Raw genomic sequence first — 15,240 nt, forward strand, 5'->3', positions numbered from 1 at the left:
ATTGATGATAATGGAAAAGCCATTCGTAAAATCGCTGATAATATTCGTACATTGTCCCATGTACCGGTTCAAACCTGGCATCCTTTCCCACAATTTAATTGGATGGACAAATGGTTTGGAGGAACCTGGTGGCGTACCTTCTTGTGGGTCATCGGAGGTATTTTATTCCTCCTACTTATTTTGCCCTGTATTATTCCCTGTCTACGCAGCCTGGTGATTTCCATGGTCGAACAAGCTATGCAACCAGGGGGGATGGGAGACCCTGTACGACTTTTATTTCAGCGTGAGATTAATGTATCATAAAACATTTCTCTTCCCTAGCTTAGAATCCCCATTCATATCTATACATATATTCAACACATTTTAAAGAGAGAAAGGGGTGGATTGTGATATAGAGAATTTAGGTTAAAAAGACTTAAGTTAAAATGTGATGATTAATCATAAACAGGGAAGCCAGAATGGACAGAGAGTTTACTAGCAGTCAAGGACAGAAGGAGCTGCTGAATATGTTTTTTTAAACCTATCTTTTCATGGTCATAGTGAGAGACATGCAGGAGACAAAGGATTGATAAGAAGTGTGAGAAACAGAATTCAGTGAATGTAGAGTTCACAGCGTACGTAACGAACGTGATAATTAATAATGCAGTTATACTTAGAATGTTTTTGTAATACTAACCAATTAAAACAGTATTAATAAGAAGGGGAAGGGCAAATAATAAAGGTATAAAAATCAATGCACTGTATGTATCGGGGCTTAACTGGTGAGAAGCCAGTTAAGTCCAAATCTGCAGACTTGTAAATAAAGCTTGTCGTGTCATCAGTTTTAAAGAGACTCATGTGTGAGAAGTTTTATTTCTGACAGTAATAAATGTTCTTTGTTCTCAATTTTTGTCTCGAGCAATTTCTTTAAAGGTACTTTAATTTCTAACACCCACATCCCAATCAGATAGCATTAATCCTAACAGACTTTGCTTAGTTATCTGATTGTCCCGTCCTTCCTTAGGACTATTTCCCTTGCTACTCACACCTCCCATACTAACAGGTAAGTAAAATTCCTCTTACCGGGATCCAGTAGCTATTCCTAGCGCGCTTCCTTAATATCTTCCCGTCGTTTGTTCTCAATGCCTCTTCTCGGATATCACTCGCTTCGTCCACTGATAAGTCACCCGCCGTCCGTGAGTCCAGCTGAATCAGCCGGGGTGCACCTACCCTCGTCGTCGGGCACTCTGTCACTGGAGGGAGTGGGATCCCGGACGACCCCCCATTTGTGAGAAGCAGAGGTGCCTTCACAGATTTCACTCGAGTCAAAAATTGAGAACAAAGAATTTTTATTATACTATTACAACAATGCAAATTTGGGTGCTTACTTTTATACATTTCATTTCAGTACAGAGATACCTTCCCCCTAACATTCTTCTGCCTCCTGGATTGGTTTAGCATTAGGTAATTCTGCCCACGTGGATTCTAACTTCTTATCAGTTTATGTGCCTTCCTGCAAACTTGTTAGCCAGGAAATATCATGTCTTTGTTCTTTACTCATTAATCAATCCCCAAGACTTGCTCAAGCTATCTACTTGCTATCCTGTTTTGAAGATCCTTATTTTATTATACTTTTATAACCCTTCTTCCCATTTCAGCATCCCTTCACCTGATTTAACCCATAATACTTCATTTCTAATGAGCACTTGCTTGACTCCTCACATTCCAGAATCCTTACACCTGCCAATCCAGCCCTGCCGACGGTTTAGACTGGACCCTTGTGCGGCTGCGGGGTGGGGGGGGGAACCCACGGGCACTCAGTGATGCTGCGGGGGGAGGGAAACGACTCACTCTCTCTTTCTGACTGCTGGTGGTGAATCTGGCCGCCTTGCAGCAGGCAATTTAACCTAATACGACACGGTTTTTATTACGGGGACAATAAATGAATCTTGACTCTGCCCCAGCCTGCCCCAGCCTGCCCCAGCCTCCCCCAGCCTCCCCCAGCCTCCCCCAGCCTCCCCAGCCTCCCCAGCCTTGCTGGCTCAGCCATCCCAGGTTGGCCCCTCCAGCAGATTGGTGAAGGCGGCGGCCCGTTTAAATACAAGCGAAGGGGCATGTGCAATCCCGGTCCGCGGGGGGGGGGAGGGGGCGGGGCAAGGCGCGATGCTTGTGCGCATGGGTGGCGCCGGTCCGGGCCGAGGCTTGTGCGCATGCGCGCGCGTGCTCCCGCTTCGGCAGTGAGGCGGGGTCTACGGTGGAGGAGGGGCCAGTTCTCTGAAGGTGGACGGTTGTTGTCCGCTGACCCAGTGTGCGGCGATGGTGAGTCGGTTTTCCCCCCCTCCCCGGTGGCAGCCGCTCGGCGGGGGGGGAGGGAGGGGAGGGGGGGAGGGGAGGGGGGGGAGGGGGGGGAGAGGGGGGGAGGGGGGGGGAGAGGGGGGGAGGGGGGGGAGGGGGGGAGGGGAGGGGGGAGGGGGAGGGGGGGGGAGGGGGAGGGGGGGGAGGGGGGGGGGAGGGGGGGAGGGGAATGTCGAGGGGTGGGGGTGAGCGGCTCATTTTGTCCGCCTCAAGCGCCGCAACTTCTAGGTTTCCAGGCCCGAGGCGCTGGGAACAGCCAGATTGGTCGGATGCCATGTCAATCACTATAGGGACCACCTGGCGGACTGTCCTGTGATTGGCAGCAGCATCCGTCCAATGCTGCGATTGGCTGGCCGGTGGGTCAATTGTTTTATGATTGGCTAGCATCTTCCTCTCAAGCAATAGATGCCACGTGATTGGCTGCCCGTTGAGGAACTGAGGCAAAGAGCTGATTGTAATTGGGCGTCGATTTTTCCAGTGACAGTTGATTGGTGGCTTATTCACCTTCTCTGTGTTGACTGAAAGTTGATCTCTGTTATCTGATTGGCTGGAGACACACACACACACACACACGGATATACACAGATGTGTGCACACACACATCACAGAGATGTGCGCACGACCACACACATGTGCGCACGACCACACACAAATAAATACACACGGATAGACACACAGGTGCGCGCGTGTGCACACAGATGCACGCAGACACAGATACACGTGCACGCACTATGACACAGATCAGAATTAGGGTTTATTGTCATGAACAAGTCATGTTTTTCAGCAGAATCACAGTACAAACATTCATATTTTCACCATCTTACAACATTAGTATAAAAAATAAAATAATAACAATAACAGTGGACGAAGAGTCAGGCCGTGTCTTTGGTTCGTTGATCATTCAAGAATCTGATGACAGCGGGGAAGAAGCTGCCCTTGTGCTCATCTTCAGGCTCCTGGACCTTTTTCCTGACAGTAGAAGAGTGGAGAGGCCATGGCCTGGGGGATGTGGTGGGGGGGGGGGGGTCTTTGAGGATAGAGGCTGCTTTTTTAAGACTGTCTCATGTCGATGTCCTGAAGTCTGGTGCCTGTGATGTCTCACGTCGAGTTAACAACCCTCTGGAGTTTATTCTTGTCTTGCTCTTTTAGACATACAGCACGGTAACAGGCCATTCTGGCCCACATGCCCTTGCTGCCCAATTTCACCCAGTTAACCTTCAACCCACGATACATTTCGAATGGTGGAAGGAAACGGTGGGGAAAGCCTATGCAAACACAGGAAGAATGTGCAAACTCCTCACAGACAACGTGGGATTTGAACCCAGTTTGCTGGCGCTGTAATGGCATTGCGCTAACCGCTACGCCAACCAGGCCTCCCACCCATTCCTTATTAATCAAAAATGTTCTTTATCAGCATGCTCCAAATAGGTAAAGGTCCCATTATTGTCACAATCCTTTATCCGGACATCTAAAATCTGGAAAGATCCAAATTCTGGCATTTTTGTTTCCTGGTGCTGGTTCAGTGGAGAGAGAGACTGAGACAGCAGTGTGGGGTGGGGAGAGATGGCAGCGCGACTCAGGTGGGCGAGGGGGGGGGAGAGATGGCAGCGCGACTGGGGTGGGGGCGAGAAATACAGCAGTGCAACTCGGGCGGGCGAAGGGGGAGAGAGATAGCAGTGTGACTCGGGGAGGCGAGGGAGAGAGAGAGATGCCAGCACGACTGGAAGAGGGTGGATAGGGCAGCACAATTTGGGTGGGCTTAAATCTGGGGCAGCTGGCTTTTGTTCTGAAATCCGGAAAAATCCAAAACTCGGAACACACTGTCCCCCTAGGGTTCCGGATAAAGTGCCTGTACTACATTTAGAATGTAATATACATGAAATTCTTTAACTTTGTCTACCATAAGGAAGACAGAGAGGGGAAAATTAAAAACAAACTGTAATTGAGCTTCAATATCCCTTTCTTTATTAACATCAGCAGTTAACATCCACTGTCTCCCTGGATCATGCCTTTCAGTGCTTTAACCTTCCAATGTATAAATTTAGACCAAGAGGTCATAGCTTTAGGCTGAAAGGGGGGGTGGGTATAAGGGGAACATTAGGGGTTTAGGGGAATGTTTTTTCCTCAGAGGGTGGTTGGAGCTGCCATGTGGTGGAATGGAGATTCAATCTTGAGTTTAAAAAATAAATTGGATAAATCCGTGGAATGAAAGCAGATCAATGGGGACTGGCTGGCTTTATTGGTCAGTATAGACTGGAGGGGTCAAATGTCCTGTTTTTCTGTGCTATGGTAAACTAAATAAAGGCTTTTATATAGGCTATGTATTTATCATATCATTCCTGCTTTTACGATATGTTAGTGTTAATTTAGGTTTATTCAGGGTCTGGGGACGCTCAGAAATTTTTGCTGTATAAGTTAATGGTAATGGCTTCTTCGCTTTATGCCATTTTGCCTGACAAAATTTTCATAGGAACGCTTGGCTTTCAGAGAGCAGGGGTAGCCTGTAAGCACGACTGCAGTAAGTGCAAGAAAATTCAGGATGTTTCGGTCGTGCGGACAGTCCTCTAGGTGGCCCCTGCACCAGGCGCAGAGCGCAGAGGCTTGAGCGCCAAAATTGTTCGGTGAGAGCGGAGATGTGGAGCAGAAATGGCAGCCAGAGGCAGAGGGTCAGCACTGGGGGTGGAGGTGAGGAGACGGGTGACTGACAGCTGCTGACCTACCTGGATGGAGGTGGTGTTTGGGGAAGGCAAGCTTCCGCTGGCCTGTTTGGAGCTGATTGCATAACTATGCTCTCTCACCTCACCCCATAACCCGCTTCCCCCCCTCCCCAGCTGCAGGCTGACCCAGTGAAAGTCGTGGTGACGGAAGCGGCTGGCCACATCGCCTACTCCCTGCTCTACAGCCTGGCCAGTGGGGAGGCGTATGGGAAAGAGCAGGCAGGTGCCAATGTAGCCACTTCCTCACGATGTCCCTCTGCAATACCTCCCCTCCATCTCTCTACTCTGTCCATCCGTCCTCTCCGACCTACTGCTCTCTCTGTCCCTCCACTCTGTCCATCCCTCCACACTACCTCCCCTCCATCACTCCGCTCTGTCCTTCTGCTTTGTCCATCCCTCCATTCTGTCCGTCCCTCTGCACTGCCTCCCCTCCATCCCTCCGCACTGCCTCCCCTCCGTCCCTCCGCTCTGTCCATCCCTCTGTCCCTCTCCACTACCTCCACTCCATCCCTCCGCTCTGTCCATCCCTCTGTTCCTCTGCACTCTCCCCTCCATCCTTCTGTTCTGTCCATCTCTCCAACCCTCTGCACTGCCTTCCATCCATCCCTCCGCTCTGTCCATCCCTCTGTCCCTCCACACTACCTCCCCTCCATCACTCTCCTCTGTCCTTCTGCTTTGTTCATCCCTCCATTCTGTCCGTCCCTCCGCACTGCCTCCCCTCCATCCCTCCGCACTGCCTCCCCTCCATCCCTCCGCTCTGTCCATCCCTCTGTCCCTCTCCACTACCTCCACTCCATCCCTCCGCTCTGTCCATCCCTCTGTCTCTCTGCACTGTCTCCCCTCCATCTGTCCGCTCTGTCCATATCTCCAACCCTCTGCACTGCCTTCCATACATCCCTCTGCTCTGTCCATCCCTCTGTCCCTCTGCACTGCCTCCACTCCATCCCTCCGCTCTGTCCATCCCTCTGTTCCTCTGCACTCTCCCCTCCATCCCTCTGTTCTGTCCATCTCTCCAACCCTCTGCACTGCCTTCCATCCATCCCTCCGCTCTGTCCATCCCTCTGTCCCTCCACACTACCTCCCCTCCATCCCTCCACTCTGTCCATCCCTCTGTCCCTCTGCACTGTCTTCCCTCTGTCCCTCCATTTTGTCCATCCCTCCGATCCTCTGCATTGCCTCCCCTCCATCCCTTCACTCTGTCCATTCCTCTGTCCCTTTGCTCTGTCCATCCCTCCCGCCCTCTGCACCTCCCCTCCCTGCTTCTGCATCTCGCCTCCCTCCCTCCCTCCCTCCGTGCCATTCCTGCATCCCTCTGCTTCTACACTCTGGTCCTCCCCTCCTGCCCCTCCCCTGCAGCTCCCTTCTCTTCCACAGCATCTCCCCTCCCTTCAGCAGCCCCTCCTCTTCCACCCTCTGCCCCTCCCACCCTCTTCCCCTCCGCACTACCTCCCCTCCATCTCTCTGCTCTGTCCATCCCTCCGAACCTCTGCTCTGTCCATCTCTCTATTCTGTCTGTCCCTTCGCTCTGTCCATCCCTCTGCTCTGTCCGTCCCTCTGTCCCTCCGCATTAACTCCCCTCCATCCCTCCGCTCTGTCCATCCCTCCAACCCTCTGCACTGCCCCCCTCCATCCCTCCACTCTGTCCATCCCTCTGACCTCCCTGAACTGCCTCCTCTCCATCCCTCTGCCCCTCTGCACTGCCTCCCCTCTGTCCTTCCACTCTGTCGTCCTTCTGCTCTGTCCATTCCTCTGTACCTTTGCTGTCCATCCCTCCCTCCCTCTGCACCTCCCCTCCCTGATTCTACATCTCGCCTCCCTCCCTCCATGCCACTCCTGCATCCCTCTCCTCCTACCCTCTGCTCCTCCCCTGCACCTCCCTTCTCTTCCACATCATCTCCCCTCCCTTCAGCAGACCCTCCTCTCCCACTCTCCACTCCTCCCCTCCCACCCTCTGTGCATCCCCTATCACCCTCTGTGCTGCTCCTACCCTGCCTCCCTCCGTCCCACCCCTCCCTCTGCGCCTCTCTTCAACCACGCCTACCCTCCCTTAACTCTCCCTCCACCCTCCTTCTCCTCCCTCCTTCCCTCAGTGCTCAGCACCTGCCAAGGAATGCTCGTATGTGTCCATGCATGCGAGCTGTCGGAGGGTGGGAGCTCGCAGGCACACCCCCCTCCAAGTCCCGCTGCCTGTCCGCCTTCTCCTGTAACTTGGGATGTCTTCCCTTGCATCTTTTTGCCGGTCCTTGACTGCTGCCATTTGTCTTCCAGCCCGTGGCCCTCGCACTGTTGGGCAGCTCCTCTGAGTTGGACGCGTTGACCGGGGTGGCAATGGAGTTACAAGACTGTGCCTTTGAACTTCTTCGAGGTAACACGGGCTATAACTCGGGTCAGGCTGATTCAGTTAAACCTGCCCATCCCAGCTTTCTCTCACTTGGAGACTGTTCAGCCTATTAAGTCTATGCAGGCCTTCTGAGCAACCCTCCTTTCCCCACAATTCTGTTCTCGTCCCACTTCATGCCTCATCACCCACACCCAGAGGGCCAATCGACCCACTGACCTGGGATATGGGAGGAAGCTCCACATTCGGCGTCGGAAGTGGGGATCGAGACTGGGTCTCTGGGAGCTGCTGTGCCACCATGCTCCCATGTGTCAGAGCAGCCTCCACACCAAGCCACCGACAATGTTGGCAGTTATTCTCCACCATCGGAACGGAAAGGTACGTCATGGAAACAGACCCGTTAGCCCAACAGTTCCTTGCTGACCATTAATCACCCATTAGCTCTCCCAAATTCAAACCCCCACCCCTCCTCTCAAAATTCCCCTCGCTAAGGGGGCATTTTCAGCAGCTAACTAATTAACCCACTGCCTGGTGAGGATGTGAGAGGACACTGGTGAGCGAGTTAACCCACTGACTCGTAAGGATGTGAGAGGACATTGGTGAGCGAGTTAACCCACTGACTCGTGAGGATGTGAGAGGACACTGGTGAGCGAGTTAACCCACTGACTCGTGAGGATGTGAGAGGACACTGGTGAGCGAGTTAACCCCCTGACTCGTAAGGATGTGAGAGGACATTGGTGAGCGAGTTAACCCACTGACTCGTGAGGATGTGAGAGGACACTGGTGAGCGAGTTAACCCACTGACTCGTGAGGATGTGAGAGGACACTGGTGAGCGAGTTAACCCACTGACTCGTAAGGATGTGAGAGGACATTGGTGAGCGAGTTAACCCACTGACTCGTAAGGATGTGAGAGGACATTGGTGAGCGAGTTAACCCACTGACTCGTGAGGATGTGAGAGGACACTGGTGAGCGAGTTAACCCACTGACTCGTGAGGATGTGAGAGGACACTGGTGAGCGAGTTAACCCCCTGACTCGTAAGGATGTGAGAGGACATTGGTGAGCGAGTTAACCCACTGACTCGTGAGGATGTGAGAGGACACTGGTGAGCGAGTTAACCCACTGACTCGTGAGGATGTGAGAGGACACTGGTGAGCGAGTTAACCCACTGACTCGTAAGGATGTGAGAGGACATTGGTGAGCGAGTTAACCCACTGACTCGTAAGGATGTGAGAGGACATTGGTGAGCGAGTTAACCCACTGACTCGTGAGGATGTGAGAGGACACTGGTGAGCGAGTTAACCCACTGACTCGTGAGGATGTGAGAGGACACTGGTGAGCGAGTTAACCCCCTGACTCGTGAGGATGTGAGAGGACACTGGTGAGCGAGTTAACCCACTGACTCGTGAGGATGTGAGAGGACACTGGTGAGCGAGTTAACCCCCTGACTCGTGAGGATGTGAGAGGACACTGGTGAGCGAGTTAACCCACTGACTCGTGAGGATGTGAGAGGACACTGGTGAGCGAGTTAACCCACTGACTCGTGAGGATGTGAGAGGACACTGGTGAGCGAGTTAACCCCCTGACTCGTGAGGATGTGAGAGGACACTGGTGAGCGAGTTAACCCACTGACTCGTGAGGATGTGAGAGGACACTGGTGAGCGAGTTAACCCACTGACTCGTAAGGATGTGAGAGGACATTGGTGAGCGAGTTAATCCACTGAATGGTGAGGGTGTGAGAGGACACTGGTGAGCGAGTTAACCCACTGAATGGTGAGGATGTGAGAGGGCACTGGTGAGCTAGTTAACCCACTGACTGGTGAGGATCTTAGAGGACACTGGTGAGCTATTTATCCCACTGACTGGTAAGGATGTGAGAAGACACTGGAGAGCTAGTTAACCCACTGCCTGGTGAGGATGTTAACCCACTGACTGGTGAGGATGTGAGAGGACACTGGTGAGCAAGTTAACCCACTGACTCGTAAGGATGTGAGAGGACACTGGTGAGCGAGTTAATCCACTGAATGGTGAGGATGTGAGAGGGCACTGGTGAGCTATTTATCCCACTGACTGGTAAGGATGTGAGAAGACACTGGAGAGCTAGTTAACCCACTGCCTGATGAGGATGTTAACCCACTGACTGGTGAGGATCTTAGAGGACACTGGTGAGCTATTTAACCCACTGACTGGTAAGGATGTGAGAAGACACTGGAGAGCTAGTTAACCCACTGCCTGGTGAGGATGTTAACTCACTGCCTGGTGAGGATGTTAACCCACTGCCTGGTGAGGATGTTAACACACTGGTGAACTAGTTAACCCATTGACTCGTGAGGATGTGAGAGGACACTGGTGAGCGAGTTAACCCACTGAATGGTGAGGATGTTAACCCACTGGTTAGCTAGTTAACCCACTGACTGGTGAGGATGTGAGAGGGCACTGGTGAGCTAGTTAACCCACTGACTGGTGAAGATGTGAGAGAACACTGGAGCTGTGTGGGGAGAATGTGTAAATTCCTCACACACACATGGACTCATGCGCACATAAGCACTCTCTCTCTCTCTCTCTCAACCCCCCCCCCCCCCCGTGCTCTTACATGATCTCTGACTCTCCCCCTTTCACTCATCTGCTCCCCTTCTCTTTCTCACAGTTCTTTCACACTCTCACTCTCTCACACACACTATCTCACGCACGCACACCCACTCTCCATCCAGTTCTCCCTTTTTCTCTCACTCTCCACTCTCTCCTCTCTAACCTCTCTCTCGTGTGCTCTCTCTCCCCCGCTCTCTCTCACTCCCTCGCAGCCCCAGAGCCGGGAATCGAACCTGGGTCTTGGGTGCTGTGAGGCAGGGGCTCCAGCCGCTGCACTGACCTCCTTGACTAGGAGGGGAGAAGGTGGGAGCTCCTGGAATTTGCAGAGCCGCAAATCAAAATACTGCAAGTCTGAAAGAAAACCAGAAAATGCTGGAAATCCATATCAGTAGAACCTGGGGGAGAGGGAGGCGGATTTAATGAGAAGTTAGCTGAACGAAGGAGGTGATCAGGAAAGGATGCAGGGATCGAACCCGGGTCTCTGGAGCAGCCTGTTGCTATCCTTCTCCTCCAGCCCCTTCATCCTTAGAACAAAGAACGTAAGCACATTAAAAAGAATAGGAGCAGGATTAGGCCATTTGGCCCTTCGAGCCTGCTCCACTATTCAATAAGATCATGGCTGTTCTAATGATAAGATCATCTTCATGATGGCTCAGGGGTTAGAGTACTGGCCTTGTAAATCAGGGGTGGCAAGTTCGATCCTTGCTGGGGCCTTGTTTCTGTGGGGGGCGCTGGACAAAATGGCAACTCTTGTCTTCCTCACGGTAGACAAAAGTTTAAAAATTTGGTGTATGTTACATTCTACATGTAGTATTATGTGACAATAATGGAATCTCCACTTTTTTCCCAATAACATTTGATTCCCCATCTATGTAAAATTCTATCTAACCCTGTCTTAAATATATTGACCGAGGTCCCCTCCACTGTTTCAATGGGCAGCGAATTCCACAGATTCACTCCCCTCTGGTAAAAGCAGTTCCTCCTCATCTCCATCCTAAATCTACTACCCTGAATCCTAGTTCTGGTCTCCCCCACCAATGGAAACATCTTACCTACCTCTGCCTTACCTACTCTATCTTACCTACCTCAGAATTACCTACTTCTGTCTTTCCTACCTTGAATTTACCTACCTCGATCTTACCTATGCCTTTCATAATTTTACACGTTTCTATAAGATAGGACATTACCACTCAGAATAGACCAATGATGCGCGACCTATATATAAAAAAAATTACCCTCCCTACCTCATAGCCTTCTATTTTTCTTTCGTCCATGTGTCTGCGCCTCCTTAATTCCCCTATTGTTCTAGCTTCCACCATCACCCCTCTCTGTATAAAAACACTTGGCCCTGATATCTCCCCTAAACCTTCCTCCCATCACTTTGTCCTCTGGTGTTTGCCACTCCTGCCCTTGGGAGAAGGTGCTGGCTGCCTGCCTTATCTCAGCTTTGCATAATCTTGTAGACCTCCATTAAGTCACCCCTCATCCATTTCGCTCCAAAGAGTCCCAGTTCTGCTATGTAAGACTTATTTTCCAATCCAGGCAACATCCTGGTCAATCTCCTCTGCGACATCTCCATCGCTTCCACATCCTTCCTGTAATGAGGTGACCAGAACTGAACACAATACTCTCAGTGTGGTCTCACTAGAGATTTGTAGAGCTCTGACATTACCTCACGGTTCCTGAACTCAATCCCACAACTATTGAAGCCCAGCATCCCAGCGGCCTTCTTATCTGTCCGAGCGACCTTTTTTTTTTCTTTTTTTATTTTTCACACCATAAACCACATTAACCATGATACACACTTTTTCCTTTTCAAACATATACAGTGCCATTTTCTCCCCCACCTCCCTCCTCCCATCCCACCCTCCCTACCTCCCCCCCCCATCCATTCAAAGTACAAAATTTAAGATACATCAAACCAGTCAAACAATGTTGTCATTCAATAAAAATAAACAAGAAATTCCACTGAGTCAATTCTTATCATTTCCTTCTCCTTTCGTTAATTTAGGTAGTGCATGTCCCCGGTAGGTTTTCGCTATTATTTTCATGTAAGGCTCCCATATTTGTTCAAATATTTCAATATTATTTCTTAAACTATATGTTATTTTTTCTAATGGAATACATTTATTCATTTCTATATACCATTGTTGTATTTTCAAATTATCTTCCAATTTCCAGGTTGACATAATACATTTTTTTGCTACGGCTAGAGCTATCTTAACAAATCTTTTTTGAGCATCCTCCAGATCAATTCCAAATTCTTTGTTTTTTATGTTACTTAGGAGGAAGATCTCTGGATTCTTTGGTATATTGTTTTCTGTAATTTTATTTAATATCTGATTTAGATCTTCCCAAAATTTTTCTACTTTCTCACATGTCCAGATTGCATGAATTGTTGTTCCCCTTTCTTTTTTACATCGAAAACATCTATCAGATATTGTCGGGTCCCATTTATTTAACTTTTGAGGTGTAATGTATAGCCTGTGATTCCAGTTATATTGTATCATACGTAACCTCATATTTATTGTATTTCTCATCGTTCCAGAACATAACTTCTCCCATGTTTCCTTTTTTATCTTTATATTTAAATCTTGTTCCCATTTTTGTTTGGTTTTACAATTTGTTTCCTCATTCTCCTTTTCTTGCAGTTTAATATACATATTTGTTATAAATCTTTTGATTATCATTGTATCTGTAATCACATATTCAAAGTTACTTCCCTCTGGCAAACTCAGACTGCTTCCTAATTTGTCCTTCAAGTAGGATCTCAATTGGTGATATGCCAGCGCTGTATCTTGAGTTATATTGTATTTATCTTTCATTTGTTCAAAGGATAATAATCTATTTCCTGAAAAACAGTTTTCTATTCTTTTAATCCCTTTTTTCTCCCATTCTCTAAAGGAAAGGTTATCTATAGTAAAAGGGAGTAACTTGTTTTGCGTCAATATTAGTTTTGGTTATTGATAATTTGTTTTATTTCTTTCTACATGAATCTTCTTCCAAATATTGAGTAGATGATGTAATACTGGAGAACTTCTATGTTGTACCAATTTTTCATCCCATTTATATAATATGTGTTCAGGTATCTTTTCCCCTATTTTATCTAATTTTAATCTGGTCCAATCTGGCTTTTCCCTTGTTTGATAAAAATCTGATAGGTATCTTAATTGTGCGGCTCTATAATAATTTTTAAAGTTTGGCAGTTTTAAGCCTCCTTGTTTATACCATTCTGTTAATTTATCTAGTGCTATCCTCGGTTTCCCCCCCTTTCCATAAAAATTTCCTTATTATTTTCTTTAACTCCTTGAAGAATTTCTCTGTCAGTTGTATTGGTAGTGCCTGAAATAAGTATAATATCCTTGGAAAAATGTTCATTTTAATACAATTTATCCTTCCTATTAATGTTAGTGGTAAATCTTTCCAATGCTCTAAATCGTCCTGTAATTTTTTTCATTAGTGGATAATAATTGAGTTTATATAGTTGGCCGAGATTTTTATTATTTGTACACCTAGGTATCTTATTGCTTGCATTTGCCATCTAAATGGTGATTCCTTCTTAAATTTTGAGAAATTCGCATTATTCATAGGCATTGCTTCACTTTTATTTACGTTGATCTTGTAACCCGACACTTCTCCATATTCCTTCAATTTCTTATATAATTCTTTTATTGATAGTTCTGGTTCTGTTAAGTATACTATAACATCATCCGCAAATAAACTGATTTTATATTCCTTGTCTTTTATTTTTATCCCTTTTATATTATTTTCTGTTCTTATCAATTCTGCTAGTGGTTCTATAGCTAACGCGAACAATAAAGGTGATAGTGGGCATCCCTGGCGTGTTGACCTGCTTAAGTTAAATTGCTTTGATACATATCCATTTACTGTCACTTTCGCCAATGGCCCCTTATATAATGCTTTAATCCAATTAATATACTTCTCCGGTAAACTGAATTTTTGCAATACTTTGAACAAATAATTCCATTCTACTCTGTCAAAGGCCTTCTCTGCGTCTAAAGCAACTGCTACTGTTTGCGCTTTATTCCCTTCTACTGCATGAATTAAGTTAATAAATTTACAAATATTGTCTGTTGTGCGTCTTTTTTTGATAAATCCAGTTTGGTTTAGATTTACCATTTTCGGTACATACTCTGCTAATCTGTTTGCTAATAGTTTAGCTATTATCTTATAATCTGTGTTAAGTAAAGATATTGGTCTATATGACGCTGGTGTGAGTGGATCTTTCCCTTGCTTTAGTATTACTGTAATTATTGCTGTTTTACATGAATCTGGTAAGCTTTGTGTTTCATCAATCTGGTTGATTACTTCCAGGAGTGGCGGAATTAATAAATCTTTAAATGTTTTATAGAATTCTATTGGAAATCCATCCTCTCCTGGTGTCTTATTATTTGGTAATTTTTTTATTATCTCTTGTATTTCTACTATTCCAAATGGCTCTGTTAATTTATTTTGTTCCTCTATTTGTAGTTTTGCTAGCTCAATTTTAGTTAGAAATTCATCTATTTTCCCTTCTTTCCCTTCGTTTTCAGTTTGGTATAATTGTTCATAGAATTCTCTAAAGTTTTCCTTGATCTCCTTTGGATTATATGTAATTTGTTTGTCTTTTTTCCTTGATGCCAATACCATTTTCTTAGCTTATTCTGTCTTAAGCTGCCGTGCTAGAATTTTGTGCGTTTTTTCACCTAGTTCATAATATTTCTGTTTTGTCTTCATTATATTCTTCTCCACCTTATATGTTTGTAGTGTTTCCTATTTTATTTTTTATCTGCCAATTCTCTTCTTTTAGTTGTATTTTCCTTAATTGTTAATTCTTTTTCTATTTTTACTATTTCCCTTTCCAACTTCTCTGTTTCCTTATTATAGTCCTTTTTCATCTTGGTTACATAACTTATTATTTGCCCTCTAATGAATGCTTTCATTGCATCCCATAGTATAAAATTATCTTTCACTGATTTCGTATTTATTTCAAAATACATTTTAATTTGTCTTTCAATAAATTCTCTAAAATCCTGTCTTTTAAGTAACATGGGGTTTAACCTCCATCTATACATTTTTGGAGGGATGTCCTCTAACTTTACTGCCAATATTAAGGGTGAATGGTCCGATAGTATTCTAGCTTTATATTCTGTTTTCCTTACTCTATCTTGCATACAAGCTGATAACAAAAATAGGTCTATTCTTGAGTATGTTTTATGTCTAGCCGAGTAATATGAATATTCCTTTTCCTTTGGGTGTTGT

The 15,240-nt window shown here is 46.9% G+C and overlaps 1 protein-coding gene across 6 annotated transcripts in view; it reads left to right on the forward strand.

The window, feature by feature from the left end:
* Positions 1-2,204: 2,204 nt before the first annotated feature.
* The window catches only part of LOC138740776 (malate dehydrogenase, cytoplasmic-like), a 46,082-nt gene continuing 33,046 nt past the window's right edge, over positions 2,205-15,240 (forward strand). For 4 of the 6 annotated variants that reach the window (XR_011343162.1, XM_069893853.1, XM_069893857.1 and 1 more), the window contains exons 1-3: positions 2,205-2,298; positions 5,166-5,270; positions 7,320-7,416. Coding sequence is in view for 5 of the 6 variants with exons in the window: in XM_069893853.1 (XP_069749954.1) it covers positions 2,296-2,298; positions 5,166-5,270; positions 7,320-7,416 (205 nt within the window). In the remaining variant the exon portion in view is untranslated. Of the gene's footprint in view, positions 2,299-5,165; positions 5,275-7,319; positions 7,417-15,240 lie in introns of those variants that run through there. The other 2 variants (XM_069893854.1, XM_069893856.1) reach the window with 2 other exon arrangements.

Source organism: Narcine bancroftii, chromosome 8 (genome assembly GCF_036971445.1).
Source record: "Narcine bancroftii isolate sNarBan1 chromosome 8, sNarBan1.hap1, whole genome shotgun sequence".
NCBI classification, from domain to species: Eukaryota; Metazoa; Chordata; class Chondrichthyes; order Torpediniformes; family Narcinidae; genus Narcine; species Narcine bancroftii.